A 21,350-nucleotide genomic window follows, 5' to 3' on the forward strand; every position below is an offset into this window, starting at 1 on the left:
TTATCAGTTGTTATTGTATTCGAGATCTAAACATTGATGGAAATTAATTCCAACAATATTATTGTACGTATATTATTTGACAAATACATGGATGATTACTTTGAGTATAAACTATTGTATATCTACATAATTTTTTAGAATATTAGAACTATATTGGTTTGTTATGTGTTAGGTAGAATAGCACAGAGCATAATAGAATTTGTTTGCTCGTATTTTACTTTTTTGAAATAATAAAAAATGTTAGCTCAAATAAAAATTTGATATGATATAAATAAATATTAAATAAAATTTTTTATATAATTTATTAAAAAGAAGTATATTATGATATTTTTTTATATTTTATTTTTCATTGAAATAATAATTTAATATAATATTTTATAATAAATAATAATATACTCAACTTGTCTCACCTCAATTTATTATTTTAACTATTTTCGTTATTTTCATTTAAAAGTATTTAGTTTTTTATCATAGTAACAATTCATATAAAAATACCAAATTAATTTATATTTTTACAAAAATATCTCATTTCCTTGTTCTTACAAGAGTAAAAATATTAAAATTATTTTAAATATTTGTATTAATCAATAAAATACTATTCCATTTCTTCCACATATCATGTCACATTTTTCATTTTTGTTTGTCCTATATATTGTTCATTTTCTATTTTTGGAAAAGTATTTTACATTTTAATTATATTTTAAATTTTATAATTTATAATTTTTAAAAATTTTATTAAACTAATTAGTTATTTTAATTTTAATTTATAATTATTTTTATTATATTATAATTAATTTTACTAATACAATTTTAATTATATATTAATCATACACCTTATAAATTTCTGTAACTACAATAAATATGACACCATATTTGGGATGGAGGAAGAATAATTTTTAATATACTAAAAAAATGATGCATTCCATTAGAACCGAATGACAGAGTATTTTTTATTAGAAAATAAAAAATAATAAATAAATACGACGGGGATGAATTTTGAAAATTTTAAGTGTCTATTAAAAAAGGTGTAGTCTTTCCAATCATAAAATTTCAACAAATTTGTTCCCAATTTTTATCATTGTCGGCAGTTACCCCCGTATAGAAAAAGTATTTTAACAATATCCAGTATACATGTACATAAAATAATATCAGAAAACATATGTATAAAATTAATAAGTATAGGTTTACTATACTGAAGAAAAAAAAAAAAAAAAAAGGTACACCGTGAAAATGTCTATACATACTAGAATATTATTGCAACAACTCACAATTTTTTTTTCCCCTATATATTCTCAACAGAAGGTTAGAATGTAAAATCAACAACTACTGCAAAATATATAAAAAAAAAATACTCCCTTCATCCCATAACAAAATATTTATTTTTCCATTGTAGTCCGTCCCATAACAAAGTATTCATTTTCTTTTTTAGTAACTGTACTATCTACCTAACATTACAAATACCCTTACAACTTACAATATATTACACAAATGTCATTACCTTTATATCACAAAGTTATTTTAGTCATTTTTATTTTATTTTTACTATATTTCAATATAATATTAATATTTTTAAAACTACGTGTAAAAAATAAATGGATATATCTTTACCGGGCGGAGGGAGTACAATATATCCCATATCCCATAGTTAATAAGAATATTCATCGATTACATAAATCATTTTTAAAAACAAAATTACTTATAATATCAAATAATAGTGAATGAACAATCATGCATTAAATTCTAATTTTCGCTTTCAACTGAGCTTGTGTGGAGTTTGTATTTAGCAAATGATGATCCTATAATTCTCACATCAGAAGAAAATTGCAGTCTTCGCCTTACTTGTTTTACTTTCGCGTGAAATTAATTTAAATTAAGATTTGGCTTATCGTTACTTTGGCGCAAAAAAGAAAAATGTAAAAAATTAATTTTGTGATAAATAAAAGTAATATTAGAAAGCAGAGAGATTTGTGATAAAAAAAAAAATAGTATTAGAAAGTTAAAAAAGATAGAGAGTGAATTATGCAGATATTTTAAAAATATAAAGTACAATGTACACAAAACAGAGATGGAGATTGAATTTTAAATTCAAAATATAAATAAGGGTAAATTGTTTTTTTTTTTTTTTTTCGTAACTGGACTCCTTTATTATTTTAGTCCCGTAAGTAGAGTCTGTCATAAACTAGTCCGATAAGTGAAAATTTTTTGTTGTTTTAGTCCTCCGGCGCCGGAGACGCCCACGTGGCTCGCCGGAGGTGACATGTCCGCCAGGTCAGCGACACTTGGCGGACACGTAGATTTTTTATTTTTTTCATTTTTTTTTATTTTTTTAAAACTTATTTTTAATTTTATTTGTTTTTTTTTTTTATTTGGTCCAATTAAAAAAAATGAAAAAAAAATAAATTCACGTGTTCGCCAGGTGTTGCTGACCTGGCGGGACACCTGGCGGACACGTCACCTCCGGCGAGCCACGCGGGCGTCTCCGGCGTCGGAGGACTAAAAAAGCGAAAATTTTTCACTTATAGGACTAGTTTGCGATATGTTCCACTTACAGGAGGGGTTTCAATTACGGGATTAAAAAAATAATTTTTCCTATAAATAAATATTTAAATCAATTTATCAGACAATTTAAAAACATACTAAAAGAGTAATTAGACAATAAATAAATAAAGGAACGTTAAACAAATTTATATCATAAAATATTCACGCGGTTATTTATTAAATTGTTTTCACATTTATTTATATCGGTATTGGGTTAGGTTTACTTTATTGAGTGACGATGAATACTTATTAAATAAACGAAAATTTTAATCAATTGATTAAATAATCACACATTCATATGTTTATTTGGTATAGTGATTCATCTAATAATTTTGCATTAAAAAAAAAAAAAAAAAACTTGTAAGGTAAATACGATCATGAAATTTTCATTACGATTTTTTAGCATTAAGAAAATATATCAAATATTTATTTGTTATGTAAAATATCATAATAATTCATTTGTTTTTATAAAAAAAAAAACATCAAAATTATGAATAATATATATATATACAATTTAATATATCTTATATTTTTATCCTTTATATGCAATATTTTTTTCCTTCAAAAAATATTCTATCAAACATTATTTTAATATCAAACTCAAACTAAAATTTTTTAAACTCAACCCAAAAGAAACATACCCTTATGTTCAAATTTTGTGACAAAAATTTTAATAAAATGTGTATTTTTTTTTTATTATTTGTTATCTTTTATAATAAAAGATTAAAAAGAATATGATTTTTTTAGTCTACAAATAAATAAATATCATCTGAAGTTTACTATTCCATTTTCACACAATATATTTACATACAATAACTTAAAACATCCATTCAATACTCAATTTTTAATAATAAAAAAAATCTAAAGAAAAACACATAAATAATTAAATTATAGTATCCGTACGGGTATGTTCTAGAACGTACTCGATTTTGATAAATTGTTTACAAATATTTACTTTGCGTAACTGCAGGCCGGCCGGCTAGTACGGCCCGACTAGAGTATAGAACGGCACGGCGGCGAGCAGCGGCTTCGGCCGCGGCCGGGGCGGCGGCCGGAGCACTTCGCCGGCGACACCACCCTGCGGCCGCGGCGGCTCCAGCGGACACGTCAGCGCTATGAACTTCGGTACGTCATCCCCCGGCATGATTACCGGCAGCGTCTCCTCCTTCCGATCCTAATTCAACAACCAAACATAATAAATTTTATTTATTTATTTATTTATTTATTTATGATTATTATTATTATGAAAAATAAATGAAATGAAGGTTCTAGAACACACACCGTAAGTTTGGCGTGGTCCTCGGCGGCGCGTTGGGAGAGGGAGCGGCGGATCCTGTCCCAGTGGTAGCAGCAGGAGAATATTCCGGTGAGAGTAAAGATGGAGACGAGGAGGAGAGCGATTCCGAGGTGGAAGCCAAGCATGGGGCGAGATCCGGCGGCCATATCCGGCGGAGAATCCATTAATTGAGCTCATAAAAAATTAATTTGACAGATCCGATCCGCTCATTCCACGAAGAATCGATCGACGATAAATATAGAAATAATTATTGGAAAAATGGATGTATTGAAAGGAAAGGAGAGGAAGATAAGCAGATAAGGAAGGAGGAGGAGTGGAGGAGTTGTTATAAAGGGGAGAAAAGTACGAAGGCGAGGTACGGAGTGGGAGAACAGAGCAGTGCAGAGTGGTGTGTGGGAGCACATACAGATTCATATACATATACATACAGACGCATATATATATATAGAGAGAGAGAGAGGAGAGACGCACAAGGCAAGGGAAAGCAACTTTGTTGCTGGAAACCATTATATATAATATTATATTATATTATAATATATTATACATTCTCCGTTCAAATAAAATATATACATTTATTTTTTTTTTATGTAAAATTTAATAAATAATAATATTTTAATTATAGGGGATAGATAAAAATAGTATAATGATATTTTTATTCTTATTTTTTTAGTATAAAAATAATTATATGATGTAAAAAATGGATATTTTTTTAAAAAATAAGATACTTAATAAAATTATTACTTTATAATTAGACATCTCAAAATAAAAATATATGTAGTTTGTAGTGGTACGGAGGAGTATTTATTTGTATGTCTCTTCTCTTCTCTTTCCCTGTTTCGGGAGATGGGCCCTCTCGGTCTGGGCTCTCTATTTATATTGTGAATGGGCCATGGCTAGTTGGCTAATGCCTTATTATTATATTAATATTTGGTTTCGTTGTTCGTACCTTTACGTTTTTCTTCTTTTTTTTTTTTTTTTTTTTTTTTTAAATATGCTGTACTTCATTTTTATATATAAAAATATAATTTTTTTCATCGTAATTTAAATTTTTTTTTTTTTTTTTATTAAGAGACACTGTACTTGCATATGTAAGATGTTTACGAATAGTTCTATAGTATCTATTTTGCCCATGAAATTATAATTTATATAATAAATATTCTTTGTCCCATAATAAAGTATTTATTTTTTTATTTTAGTCCGTCTCATAATAAAGTATCTATTTCTTTTTTTAGTAATTATACTGTCTACCTAACATTACAAATACCCTTACAACTTACAATATATTATACAAATGTCATTACCAATAAGGTTGTTTTAGTCATTTCTACTTTATTCCTACTATATCTCAATATAATACTAATATTTTTAAAACTACGTGCAAAAAGCAAATGTATACTTACTTATGGGACGGAGGGAGTATATTATATACTTTCGTTGAGTTTACGTAAATCTATATTTTTTACTTACGTACCCTAAAATTGTCATGTTATACAAATTTAATTGCAAAGTAATGTACCTTGGTTTATTATTTATATACTATAATCGATTACAAAAATAATACATCTAAAAATAACCAAATCTAAATAATACACACGCCTCCGACTGTCATCCTTAAAATCATCACCGCTACTATATTGGAAGTTTTTTTTTTTTTTTTTATCAAAGACCAACTAATAAGATAAAATAAAAGTGCACAGTCTGCTCGAAATATCGAATATGATTTTCTTTTCCAAACAAAGTTCAAGAACTAAGTTAAAGTTTTTGTATTTGATCAAATCAATATTTTAGTTTTGTGCTTTCGACTTCGTAGTGTACTCTAGTCTCTTTGTCATGTGCTTCAATATGGTTTGTACAAGTTTAGGTGTAAGTCGAGCTTACCTCGAAATCGTAACATACCATCATTTTAAATATAAGTTATTTTGATATATTTTAAAGTGTAAGTAACTTTATTATATATAGAATTAACTTCATTTTCATCATATTAGGTTTAATTTTGCCATAAAATCGTTGCGATATGAGGTGGGTGGAGTTCGATTTTTTTTTTTTTTGAAAAAAAAATACCATTGGTGCCAATTTCTCGTATGGAGTAACCTTTTTTAAGTTCTGAAGGTCATTTGTACGAATTGCGAACATACAAGAGCTTTTGGGCTCGACCAATGCAACCTTCACTCATTCTTGGGTCTTCGGGCCCTTAGGGATGACTCCAATCAAGCCGATGCCTCCTGAGATTCCACAATTGAACCAACTTGTTTGTTGATATAACTTTATCAAATTGTTGGTTGTTCATGTATTTATTTTTTTCGATCTATAAATTTTTATTTTATTTTTTGTTTTTACTAGTGTGCGTTAATGCTTCCAAATACTTTTGGTTACAACAAATGGTATATAATGTGTGTTATGGTTTTCAATTGGCGTTCTTCTACAAAAAAAAGTTACATACCTATATAGTTATGTCATAAACTTGAATCGGTGTTATATACTTTTGCAGAGTTATGTTTGTTTTTTAAATATTGTCATGTCTAAGGCGATGAACATGATTGTGTGTCACTAGTATGTATGTTCTCTAAAACTTAATCTTTATGCAACACGAAAACTTACCCTCTTAGCAGATGGATTATCGAATTCGACGATGTCAAAACATATCGTACAAAAATAATTATGAAGATTTAATCAGGAGACGTTGGAGAGGCTGTCTAATATTATTTATCAGATTTGTATGTTAAATTTTATGCATGAATTAAGAGCAATTAAAGTTTGAAACATATGGTTGCAAAATTTGGGTAATAAGTCATTAATGTTATATTTTGTCAAAAACTTTAAGGATTATCACAATTTCTAATTTAACAAATGATATATGTGGTTCTCTATAAGTATGGACTTTGGTATTAGATATACGTACACACAGAATTATAGTTAAATGTAAAAAAAATTCTAAATTTAAACAAAATATCCCTAATGAAGTCATATCTTCCTCATTTAATCAACTTACATACTTCTAATAAGTAGCATGTACTCTTGTTAATAAATAGACTTTATAAGTAAATCATTATTTTTTTTTACGTATCAAATCAATACGTATGAGAACCTTCAAACCCAAACCATGCTTATAAATCAAAATAAATATAACATTTCAAATTCAATCCAAACTTATCCAAAAGAAAACACCCTTTGAAACTCCCGATAGCTTGAAACCCAATTTCAACACAAATTAATATATATATATATATATATCAATTAAACACACATTCCTTTGCTATTGTAATTTTTTTTTTAAAAAAATAAATAAACAAAAATTTCGTTTAAACATATGGACGTTGCTATTATTATTATTATTATTATTATTAATTTAAAAAATTTATTAAATTCGTTTTAGAGAGTGTAGATCCTACTAGTCTATTAAATTCATTGAACATATTTATCATAAAAATTGATGCCACTATCCCAACAAAATCATTTCTCGCCATATATCTTCAAAGAATATCTTTGACAAATCCACCGCACTACTCGCCTCTCAACGACGAATCATACAAAATAAGTACAACACCCAACAAAAATATCAATTAATTAACAATCGTCATAAAAATATATATATATATATATATTTATAAATATTTTGCAAAAGTATTTTACATGGAAAAATAATAATAATAATAATAATATAGGAATGAATGTATTTTTAATATTGCATGTCATATCATTTATTATTTTGATCTTAGTAACATTTTTTATATGTGTGTTTGGTTATAATTTTAAATAGATGTCAATATTATTAATATACAGTTTTTTTATTAAAATACAATATTTTTTTTCACAAATATTACATCAATCAAAACTTCATTTCAAATTTTACTGTTAAGTATTTAGATTGTAAAGTATTGTATAAATATTGTTCTTGTGCGATCTTAACTTGTAATCATATTTTAGCTGACAATTATATGAACAATATTCATAGAAAGATTTATGCATTCATGAACTATATCAAATAAAATACTCACTTCGTCTATTTTGAAAGTTTACATTTAGCTTTTATGTATTGATATTTGAATACTAATCATTACATCAAAACGTATTACAAATCAAGAAAAAGTAATAAAAATACTTTTATTAGTGTCTTATAATACTAATAGAATGACGTTTATACAAAAAATTATATAAATATAAAAATATTATTTAATGTTAAACATAATGACGCAAAAGGTAAATGTAAACTTATTAAGTGAATAAATATATTATAATATATAACATAACCACAATAAAATAGGTGAGTATGTGCTTTATTTATATATATCTCTAAATATGTGTGTGCACGGTTGGTTCATATATACGTTTATGTATACATATAATACATCACAATAAATGAAAATAGATAGAGATTAGAGATTGTCTGGGAATCAACAGACAGCCGGTATAGTGCTGAACATCAGCACCATGCTGAATTAATATTTTCCGTTAGATCATTTTATTTTATAATTTCGTGTTTCGTAGAATCAATATGTTTATTACTATTATTATTATTATATGATATATGTTTGTATGTATGTCTATTATATGAGCAAAATTACTTGCGATGAATTCATAGTTTCGAAAAGTTTGTATTATTATAATTTAAAAATTGTATGAGATTTTTTTATCTTTACACAATATTGTACAAGATTCTTTTATTTAGAAGACTTTATGTAATATCTTTAAAAATAAAAGAAAGTCTCATGTAATTTTTAGGGGATTATGTGCAATATTTTCTAAAACACGGGGAATGTTTATGTAATTTCAATTCTAATCACATGGGTGTACTATGATACCAACTTTTCAAACTATATGTGAATTCTAAATAATTTTGTCAATTATATTGTGTAGATGATATATATATTATTGGATGCTCTTGTTTGCAGATAAATATATTAATGATATGTTTCTCTAACAATTCGAACGGCCAAAACCATATTTTAAAATGATTTTATTTCACAATTATAATTAATAATAAATTAACTTTAATGGTTCAACAAATACTTTAATTATTTTGTAAGAAATATATATATTTATTAACATGTATTATAAAAATAAATAAATACATCATCCAACACCTATTACATATAAGTATAACGAGCCGAGTTGATGACAATAACAATAACTACAAAAAAAAAAAAATGCAATAAAGCAATTTGTTTAGTTTGGGTTTGAGTTTAATAAAATATTTAATTTAATTTGAATTTTATTTTAAGTATAATTTATTACTTCCTCTGTCTCACATATTATATCCATATTTCCGTTTTTATCAGTCATATGTCTCATGTCACTTTCATTTTTTTAAAAATGATTATATACTTTAATCTCATTTAAAAATTCTTGATTTATAATTTTTTAAAAATTGTAATTAGACTAATTAGTTATCTTAATCTTAATTTATAATTATTTATACTATAGGATAATTATTTTCACTAATACATTATTAATTATTTACTAATTATACTTATCCTATATACTCGTGTCTACAGTCATCGGAACACCATATGTGGGTCGGAGACAGTATTATTATTATTATTATTATTATTATTATTATTATTATTATTATTATTATTACATTTACAAGAATTAAAAATTATGACCTCAAAATTAAGGAAACCTGATGTTACATTGTTGAGAGTATAATATAAATATAAATAAAGAGATTATGAAAAAATTGAGATGTAAAAAGAAAATAAAGTAGAGAAAATAACAAAAAGTAAATATAACGTAAAGTCAAAATAAGATAAAAATTACTTATAATATTATCTATGATTTAAAAAGTTTGTATATGATACGTTCTAATTTAGAAACTAATATGTGAGATTTTTTGGTATTTTAAAAAAAAAAAATTACATAAGCTCTACGATTTTCATAAAGGAGCCAATTTTATATATTTTTAAATTATGAAAAAAAATTGTATAAAATTTTCAATTACAGGTAAATTATAAATAATAATAATAATAATAATAATAATAATAATAATAATAATAATAGTTGATGTCATATCAAATAAGCATCATAATTCATAAATAACTTTTGAAAATTCTAAAACTTATTAATAATAGACCAAATTCAAAGTTACGGACCTAATTCTAAAATTAATTAATAACGGACCAAAATTATATTTAATATGTTATGGTTTGTCCACTTATATTTTTTTTTTCACTCACATGATTTCGATCAATATTATTAAAAATATAATATACTATAATTAAATACAATATATAATATTGTTATATATCCCAATAAAACAGTTAGTCCAAAGAATAAGAGCAACGACTCAAAATTAATTCAGTCGGAAAGTCCACTATGGATAATAGCAACCTATGTTGGACCAATCCAAAAGCCGACCTCATATGAGGATCAAGTCCGATAAAGCACAATAATTTCAGCATTCATTTTATCACTCTTTTTATCATTTTTTCCGATGATTTGTTTTCAAGATTCTTGCTAATTTGAGTTCGTATTTCATTGTTTTCTTTCCCTTACTTTGCTTTATTGCATTTCCAATTCATTCTTGCATAATTATTTGTCTCTCTTTGAATTTATTATTCCTAAATTTTTTCCTAGATCATTTATTAAATTCAATTTCTTTCTTAAGTAAGTCGTCGTGTCTTTTCTTATTCAATCAAGCAACATAATTTCTATCAATTTTTTTTTGTTGATCTATTTTTTATTACGAGACTTACCCCGGATACTTTCTTAGGTAGACCGGAGAATCCGATTTACATCGATTTTGACAGATCTAAATTTATTGGGCTGTCATCGACGAATTTCAGCGATAATAAATATATATTATGTTATTTAAAATAAAAAAATAAAAAATTTTACATAAAACATTATTCTTTTCGTCCGAGTCATATATACTCATTTGTTTTTTGTACGTGAATTTTAATATATTAGCATTTTATAGGTAATAATACAACCGAAAGATAAAATGACAATTTTATCTTTAAACTCATTTAATTTCTAATGACGTTTGTAATATTGTGTAAACTGTAGGGATATTTTTTTATTAAAGTAAAAAAATATCTTTACTAAACGAAAAATGAATACTTTTGAGTTTGATAGACAAAATAGTTAAATATAACTCAACGGAGGAAGTATTTTTTATACTAATAATATAATTTTTCATATCTTACATCCACAAGAAATAAAAACACTATACATTTATTTGTAATTGTTTAGGGCATGTGCTTGAGCAAGGCCCATTACTTGTTGGGTTATTTTATGTGGTCCAACCCATCAAACTAATCTATTTCATCCCATTAATTATGAATCTTCTATGAATATTTTCGATTGTGGCTTCATTCAATCTATCTTTTTCTCTATTTTATTTTTATTTTTTAGTTTTATTTTTATTATTTTATTATTTTATTATTTTTTTATTATTAGAGATGTGTTTCTCTTTGACATTCCTTCGTATGGGTTTAACAATGATTTTGCATATTTTGCTAAATTTTACTTGGTCGAGCATGGCATGACTTGCTTAGTATAAACTTGCAGGTGGTTTAGTTATTTTGTCTCTCTTTTCCTACTTTCTCTATACTCTCCAATAAAAAAGTGACACGTGGTCTTTTATGTTTCAGTTTTATTAAAATTAAATTTATAATTAAATTCAATTTAGTCATTCATAGTTATTGCAATTATAACGAAAACAACATCATTATGAAACTATTAATTTTTGCTTTTGTTATATTTTTATATAAGAAGCCATAATTCAAATATTAGATGTTGTTTTAATTGTAATTGCAAATAACTAATGAAGAATTAAATTGTAATTTAATTACAAAATTAATTTTTTTAAAATAAAACATAAAAAGCCTGGTGACATAACATGATTTATACTTTTTCTAGACTTTGCACACCTTTATTTCATCGTATTGGGTTTGAGTCGACCGAAAAAAAAATAATTCTTTTCATTTTTCTTATGTGTTTTTTATTTTTCTTATTGGTCTATATATGCAAGGATGGACGCTCAATGAAACGTTGGCATTGATAATATATATATATACATGAGGCGGTTACGATGTTGAATCAATACAGGTGTTGATTTTGTCGGACAACATCATTCAATATTTCAGAGAATATCGATTAAAAGTCCAGAAAGCACCGGTCAATTGTTTTAGCACAAGTTTTAACTATAGCACATGCTTTTGACCTTCTTCTACGCTTGGACACTTTGTTTGTTCAAACTTTGAACCTGTTGGACGAGGCGAGAGACTTGTATATTATTATTATTATTATTATTATTATTATTATTATTATTTGCTAATCATCTCTTTGGGGGGTGGGGGGAATGGTCCAAAGATTGTTGTCGTTTTGTATAAAATCTTGCTTCATTTATTAGGGAAAAAATTGCAAAAAATATCTCCTATGTATACCCCATTATCATTTTTGTCCTGTAATTATTTCGTTAACAAAATATATCTTACATGTTTGCAAAAATCGTTATTTTTGTCCTTTAGTCGCGCATGACGTTCACACCACACACGGTCATATGCGATCAGGCGCGGTCAAATGATATAAATAGCGACTTTTGCAAACATGTGGGATATATTTTGCAATTTTTCCGTTATTAGGTGTCATCTATTGTCCTATCATTTTCTAATTTGCACAATTCTTATAACATATCTTTCTATCAATCAATCTTATTTCATTTTCTATTAGATTTGCTACAAGATAGTGGTTCTCTTGAATTATGAATTAATAGCATTACCATGGCTTGATGTGGTACTAAAACTACTGATCATCGTTAAGTCATCTAAGTTTTTTATTATTTTCAAAATAAAAAATGATTGGTTGGATGTTTATTGGGGACATACATGCTGAAATTAATTTTCCCTGAGTTAGATAAATTGTTCTTAGTGAGAATGATGTGTTGGTTGCTGTTTCATACACTGCTCAAGATTTGGAATATCATTCTACTTTCCATGATGAAGTAGATGAGAATGGCACTGCCAATGGAAAAGCAGTGTATGATACTCAGTGTCCCTACAAATATTTGTGGTCTGACATTATACTTGTTTGTGTAATGTGAAAGTAATTGATCTTAATCTTTCTCCTAATATCTCTATATGTATTTTATTTTTACAGAGCAAAAATTGTTGTAAGAAACAGATTCACCCTTCTACATTGGGTTGTTCTTGCACTTATTTGGAATTTGAAAAATTCGACATTGGAGTAATGTAAGCTCCTTATTTTCTATTCCATATTTTTATGTTATGAGCAAATTGTCGATAGACTTGCCAAGGTAACTTATTCTTGGTCAGCTTTTCTTTTGATGAGTTTTGAAACATAGTGATGGTTTAATTCATAGATTTATTTATTTTTTTGTCGAGAAAATTTCTACCTATAAAAAGTAAAGTTATTGTTCGAGACCACAAGCGAATTGAAGTTAGATAGTTTTGTGTTTGTTCAAATTTTAATGTTATGAATTGCTCAGTTGTTTTTTCAACTATTGCAGTGCTGAATTCTCCTTTGGATTATGAACTACACGAAATGATGTTTTAGAATACATTACAGTTGGAGTTCTTTAAATTTTTATGTAGCTTAGGGTAAGAAATTTTATTTTTGGTTATATTTTTGGGCTTGCCACTAATTTTTATGTTTAATTAATGTGAGCTTAAGTTTGAAATATAATTTTCATTCCTAAGTAGAAAAATTTTATATTTTATCTTGTTAAATTCATATTCTTCTTGTAAGTGGTTTTCTCATTGTATGTGTGCATGAGTGGATTCAGGGATCTATTTCAATTCATATTTTCCCTATTGCTAGGCTATCAGATGTTGGGTTTTCGATCATATTATATTCTATAATTTTTTTTTTCAAGAACCAAAAAAATTAAGAAGATTGAGTTGGGTGATAAATTACTTTGTTTTTAAGTGCTTTTTATGGAAGGTCGTAATTTTGTGTCTACTTATAAGTTATAAAAAATAATTGAGAGAAAACCTAGCTGACTGCTAAAATATCACGTGGAAGCTTCTTCATTATAAGTGAAATATAGATTTGGATGTATAAAGTTGTAAGGGATTTTTTATTTTTAGCTGCTTGTATATGGTATTGTCTCATGAATCCAAGGTTGTTTTGATTTACTTGAGAGATGGTTGTATAACTACACCATTTTTCAACCAAGAATCACAGGGTTTGTTTCTTTAACTTCAAACCTCAAATTTTTACTATTTGACTCTATGTTTTTTTTAAAAAAAAATATTTTTTTTTACAAAATATCTCATCATATATTATTTTAATATCAAATTCAAACCAAAATTTTTTAAACTACATCAAAAGAAACGTATCCATATAAACCTTAACATCGATCATATAGGTCGAGCCTAAGAAAAAACGTAAGATTCCTAGCCTTGAGTTAATAATTCTTAGTTTACCCATGTAGGGTTTACACTTCACAAGTAAAAGTAATATTCCTAGCCTTGAGTTATGGAACTTCTACATTCAATTTCTTGCATTGGTCAGCTATTTTCTTTATGCATTTTTATGACTTTGCTTCCTAGAGTATTCAGTATGTGATCCACTTTATCTAGTAAGTCTTACATGGAAGACTTATAAACCCTAAATCAAATTCGTTTCCCTCCGAGGAAGACCAAATTTTGGAAGATGACTCAGAAGGGGAGCCTGTTCAAAGGCCAGAAGAAAGCGAAATCGATTCCTGCCAATCGCCACGGTAAAGTCTCCCAAACTCGAAAAAGGAAGAGAGTGGTGAAGCCATCGAAGGTGACCAAGAATATGAGTTCTGATAAGGAAGTGACCAAGTTTATAAATTACTGCAATGAGGTAAAAGCTGCAACACTAGCTAGCAAAGACGGTGGCCAATTGGGCATTATTAAACCCCAGTTAGATTTCTCGAGTGATGCCAAGAAGTAAATGCCCTTTAGAGAGGTTAAGGTATATGATTTTGGTGCATTCATGCTAATGTTATCATTTTGGTAAATTATGATCGGTTTTCAGCATGCATATTTCATTAATTATCAGCTAGGTGAATAGTATATATTGTTGCACTTTACGTTGAAACCTGATTTTCTTGCACAAAGATATAAATGAAACGAGATAACTTTCCACCGGAGTCGAAAACGAAATGACTTCACTGGAGCTGAAAACGAGATGGCTCTCCACCAGAGCCGAATACGAGATGACTCCACCGGAGCCGAAAACGAGATGACTCTCCACCGAAGCCGAAAACGAATAACTCCACCGGAGACGAAAATGAAGGGAGTACTCTCCACAAAGTCGGAAATAACAGAACTCTCATTGCGATCAGAAACATGGCTCTGGAGAAACACAACAGACGGATCGCAAACAGATGCGCAGACATGACTTCAAAAGTAGATATAATTAGGACTAAAAACAAAATCAAAATCATAAATGGAAACAAAAAGGACTAGAAACCATGGTTAAAATTTTAAAATTGGAAGACCTCCGGGTACATCCCAGGTTGAATGTATCCGGAGAAACGAGGGTTGGTAGGCTATATCTACGGCATGGGAAAATAATGAAATTGTCTTATTTATCATCAAAATTAGGGGCCTATATATAGACAATACAAAACAAACTCGATAGACTCAAATTTAAGATATCTTATCAAAGAAAATTGCAAAAGATGTTTTGTAAAGTATATTTAATTATTTTTTATTTATGTTGTTAACAAAATATATCTCATACGTTTGTAAAAGTCGTTATTTTTGTCCTATGGTCGCGCGTGATGTTCACACGAGAGCTGTTGCACGTGCGGCTAGAAACAGAAATGATAACTTTTGCAAATGTGTAAAATAAATTTTGCCAATTAAATAAATCAAAAATAAAAATGGTAATTGAATATAAATAAAAAAGACTTTTTACTATTTTCCCTTCTTATATAACAATAACAACAACAATAGTTATTGTTATTATTATGTAATTTTGAAAGTATCTGATTTTACCTATCGAAATTTTTTTTTGTAAATTTGAAATTTTAAAATTCTTTTGAATAATAAAAAATTTATGCATTGTAAGAGAAAAATAAATGATTAAATGGTTATTTATTTATTTTTAAAATAACTGTTGTCCAAACCTTAAAAAATATTGACCAAACAAAGCTTTGATTTGTGTCTGATAATGGATTACAAAAGTGTGAAATTGATTATTATGCCTATTTTTTTTTGAGTAGATTCAATAGATGTTCAACCTAGACTTGCCCATTCGGTTTGGAACCGCCGGTTCGAGCCGCCGATTTGCTGGTTTTTGAACCGTCGCTTACCGTTCGAACCGGAACCGTGTACAAACCGAACCGAAATCGTCGTTCAGACGGTTCGCTTTCGGTTTGTGATTTTGTCCAACCGTGAACCGTCGGTTCAAACCGCCGGTTTACAGTTTGAACCGGCGGTTCGACTTTTTTTCAAAAAGTCTCCCAGGGCCGGCTGGCCGTGCCCCGCGCAGCAGAGCGTAGAAGAAGAAAAGAAGAAGAGGAGGAAGAGGGAGGAGAAAAGAAGAAGAGGGAGGAGGAAAGAAGACTGAAGGAGGAGAAGAAGAGGAGAACCTGGCTTGCGCTAATGCGGCGGCTGTGTCTGTGGATGTGTAATGTTATTAGGGTTAAAAGTAAAATTATGTTTATTTTTTAATAATACTAATATATTAATATATAATTATATTTAGTTTAATTATCTTATTATCTGGTAGGAATCAATATTTTTATAATTTATTTTTATTTACTTTTTAATTTAAAAATTAATTTAATTATTAACTAAATTTATTATAATTATATTATAATAATCTAATCTAATTATTTATATATATATATGACTTTTACATAATAAATATATAATAAATATATCTAAATCAAATTAAAATGGAATTTAATTATTTTTAAATAAAATTCAAAAAAAAAAAATTTATTAAAAATCGAATATATAAACACTTCATGTTCAAACTGTAACCGGCGGTTTTTAAACCGAAACCATCGGTTTATAAATCGTAATTGAAACCGTCAAATCGTAATCGAAATCGCCATTCGAAAAGTTCAATTTCGATTTGATATTTTGATAAACCGTAATCAACGGTTTGAACCATTTGAGCAAGTCTAGTTCAACCATATCGAATCATGTGCAACATTTTTTTTTTCTTTCTTAAAATAAACCAAATCCACTACACATATAAATGAATCCATTTTAGTACAACCTTAATGATTTATACAAAATTTACTTGTAGGCTACACCAGGCAAAAAACTAATATATATATATATATTGACAGAATTAGCACTAATTTTATCGATTTAATATTGTCTTTTTCGATTTTTCTAGTAACAGATGAGTAAAAAAGTAGAAAAAATAAATATTTTTAGAGAAAAATTCAACAAAACTATATAGAATTTAGTATTTTTCACTAAAAACGAATAAAATTTAAATGTGTAAATCAACAAATGAGTAAAATTTTTATTATTTTTTATGCTATAAAAAAAAAAATTAGGGCGGCAAAATAATTAAAAATATATAATTTTATTATTTTTTACACTAAAAAATACATAAATTTTGGGGATTGGGGTCAGTTGTCTCATAACCCCATCTAATATATATATATATATATATATATGTCTTCCAAGTTGCCACATTGTCTTGCTCCACACCTCTAGCCTACCTTAAAGTCTTTCGTTGTCATCGAGTTCATCGTATAACTACATATGTGTCCCTTCCACCGCCACCCAAGGATGTGTTTCCTTACATGCAGTAACGGAACCAGCTTTGCGGCTCCGGGGCAAAATTGTTATGTTTATTTATTTTATTTTTTATCGTTTATTTTTAGTTTTAATCTATTTTGAGCATGTTTTTTTATTTGAAACAGACATTCAATTGTTTCTGTGTGTACAAAAAATAATATAAGAACTTTCTCGTCGATTTTATTAACACTATAATGTGGCTATGAAGAAGAAAAAAAATGAACGAAAACAATATTTAAGATAAAATATTTTATTTTTGATATAATAAATTTATAAATAAAAATATTATATATTATTATAAATTAAAATAATAATAATACGAAGGTTTATGTAGAATATTAATCTCAAACTGATGGGACAAATTTGATTTTTAAATAAAAAATTAAAAGAAATTACACTTTAAAAGAAAAAAAATTTGGGAAGGCTTTGGGGTCAGTTGATAATTGACCCCCTAAGCCCCAATGTAGATCCGTCCATGCGTATATGTAATTAATGTGGTAGTAGTTGAGGGATGAAGCATCCGTCGGGCTGCCCCATTCTCGTATTTTTATTCATTACAAGTTGGAATAAGATTGATTGACTATTAATAATGGGTTTATTCATTTTGTATTTTTTGGATATATGTATTTTTTTATTTTACTTATGAGAAATTATGTTGATAATATAAAAAATAATCACTACAAAAAAAATACTATATTTGTAACGAATTTTGTTGCTAAAGTTCACATAGCTAATATAATTTCATCCCAAATTCCGTCTCTAATGTCATTAGTAACGGAAAAAATGAATTTAAAGACGAAAAAATTTTTGTTACAAAAATGATATTTTCGTGAATATCATTTTGTATTGAATTTTTTATTTTTTGTGAGCTGATAAAATATATATTTTACATTGTATTAATATGTGTGTATATATTGTATTTTTGTGATAATATTTATGAAGAATACTTTCATCCAAAAATACAAAGTGAACCAAATATGTTTCGATAAGTTTTTATTGATTCTTTTATGCATATGAGTGCATGCATATTGATAACATTCTTAAGTGTATGTTGAGCAATAATAAAAAGTTGAAAAGTTTTATTTATTTTATTTGATTATATCATACTTTATATAAATAAATGGATTGTTTATAAGATATTTCGAATTGAAAAAAAGTATTTAAAAATTCTTTTTTTAAAAAAATACTAATAATACAAAAAGTAAAATTAAAATTATTCACAATAACAAATTTTTTTAATAATTCTCAAGAATATAAATTATACCTTTAATTTGGAAAGGATATTGCAATATTGAAGAAGAAAAGCCGTTTCTTTATTAGAAGGAATATTACATTCAAAAATAATAATTTAAAGTTAATCTATTGTTAAAAGAAATAATTCAATAAAAATAAAAAAATAAAAATTGAATAGCGAGACAAGTTAAAAAGCACTTTTTTCTGCAAAATAAAATTCAATTAGTAGTATTACAATACTTTCATTCATTTTCAAATGTAAAATGAGTTAGGGTGTGTTTGTCAATTAGTTGATAGATGTTAGCTGATTCAAGTAGCAGATTTGGCTAGCTGATTCGATTAACTGTTTGTATTAAAGTGTTTGGTAAATAGCGGTTTGATATTAACTATTTATACGTATAATGACAATTAAAAAGATATTTTATATATATTTTTTAAAATATTTAGTTGAGTTTTTTCGGTAGGTAGATTTTTTTATGATTTTATTATTAATTTTAAAATTTAGAAAAAATTTAGTAAGATATTTATTTTTATTATTTTAAAAATATTTTGTAAAGAATTAATACAAGTTTATTGAAAAATATATATATTTTTTCATTAGAAATAGTATAAATATAAAAGAGCAAAAATACTAACATATGTATTTTTATTAGATTAATTTTTAATTAATATATATTTACATTAAATTTATAATTTTAAATAAATATATTTATTTTAATAAAAATATTATGTGATAAAAAATGTTATATAATTAATTCAATAATATTAATATTTTTATTATCTTTATTCTAAAAAATTAAAAATAAAATAATTGATATATTAAAAAATAATTATTTTAAATTTATAAATATGAATTTATAAGTTATTAGAAAAAAATATATCTAAATAATTAATAAATAGTGTAATAAAAAATATATAAATATATGTGAAATAATTAATTAATTTTGAGGGCAAATAAGGAATTAAAAAAATTAAAATGAAAAAGCTAATTCGAAACGTTGATATATATACCGTTTTTTCAAAATTAGCTTTTTGGACCCAATAAACTAATTAAAAAAGCTAATTTACCAAACACCAAAATTAGCTAGTTTGCTGGTCAAACAGCTAAAAGCTCTTCAATAAACTAAAAGCTCTGAACAAATTGTTTACCAAACACCCTCAAAGTTTTTAATTATTATGAGTTGTGAATGAGTTATGATTCTAGAGATTGAGCTATTTATAAGTCTGACATTTTACTAAAAAAAAATATTAAGGGAATAAATTACAATTAAATAAATAAATCACAATTAAATCGATTAATATACATCCAATAATAATTTTTAAATTTCATGTGTCAATCTAGCTTGTATGTGGTTCAATTCATTTAGCCAGTTATTTTAAAATGGCTAGCCGGTTCAGTCTAATTCGTTCATCCGAACCGAGTCATATATAGGGATGTCAAATGGGGCGGGTTAGCCCCGAATTCGCCCCGGATCCGCTCTTAATGAGACATGTTCGGATCTAAATAATATGTTTCGGGGCGGACTATTGATTTAAAATTTTAAACCCGGCCGGGTTCGGGGCGGGTTACGGGTTTTATTAAAAACCCGCCCCAACCTAGACCCAGACCCGGATAGTTTTTAAAATTATTATAACTAATATATATGTACATTTATATAATAAAAATATATTATTTATTTACTTAAATAATTTTAAATATAAAATTCAATTAGTCGTCTGCCTACAAATAATTTTTTAAAATTATTATACCTAATATATGTATATTTATATAATAAAAATATATTATTTATTTATTTATCTTATTTTTATGGATCAATATTTGATTGTTTTTAGATTCTATTTTGTGCTTTTAATGCTATTTGTTTTAGTATTCTATTGTTTAAAAAATATTTATTATTATATATTTTTTAAAAAAACGGATTTGTCGGGTTGGCCCCGAACTCGGAGGGCTCGGGACGGGGCGGATCCTGAGGCCAGGTGGAAGCGAAGCGGGGCGGGTCTCAGAGCCTAATATTTTTTAACGGGGCGGGTCTTGGGGCTTGCAGAACCCGTCCCGAACCCGTCCCATTGACATCCCTAATCATATCTAGTTCAATAATAGTCTAACTCAATAAGTGGCTTGTAAATCAATCCAAATGTATTTTGACCAAAACTTTCTTCACTTATGTTTGGTTTTGCTTAGAGCAATTGTAATGACTCTATTAAAGAGAGTTTTTTCTGTCAGACTAGGTTCTAACAATACTAGTGTTTGGCTCTTATACTTCTAAATTTTGGCTATCACATATAATTCGCTTAGTGTGATTTGTTTTATCGGACATAATTTATAAATTATTAGGTTCGATCAGAAATTTATTTAAAATATATTCGAAAATAGCGGATGCAAATTCTCATATTATTTAAAAAGAAAAAAGAAAAAACACTAATCACCTCTTGACCATTACCTCTAACTGTCGACTGCTCACAAATTTATTGTTCAACCATATATTTTGTGCATCGTAGATTTTGTTTAGTACGCTTTTTAATTTTTTTTTAAATTTAATGTTAGGATAAACAAAATTTTGTTCAAAGCCAGTAAT

General features: G+C 26.8%; 1 protein-coding gene across 1 annotated transcript; it reads right to left on the minus strand.

Moving 5' to 3' along the window:
• Positions 1-3,312: 3,312 nt before the first annotated feature.
• LOC127242215 (uncharacterized protein At5g65660-like) lies at positions 3,313-4,377 on the minus strand. Its single transcript, XM_051261673.1, has 2 exons — positions 3,820-4,377; positions 3,313-3,712 (listed from the first exon to the last, which is right to left on the minus strand). The coding sequence occupies exons 1-2, from the start codon at positions 3,997-3,999 to the stop codon at positions 3,518-3,520; spliced, it is 375 nt and encodes a 124-aa protein (XP_051117630.1). The 5' UTR covers positions 4,000-4,377; the 3' UTR covers positions 3,313-3,517.
• Positions 4,378-21,350: the final 16,973 nt, after the last annotated feature.

This window comes from Andrographis paniculata, unplaced genomic scaffold, assembly GCF_009805555.1.
Source record: "Andrographis paniculata isolate CXL003 unplaced genomic scaffold, ASM980555v1 Contig86END, whole genome shotgun sequence".
In the NCBI taxonomy this organism is placed as follows: domain Eukaryota; kingdom Viridiplantae; phylum Streptophyta; class Magnoliopsida; order Lamiales; family Acanthaceae; genus Andrographis; species Andrographis paniculata.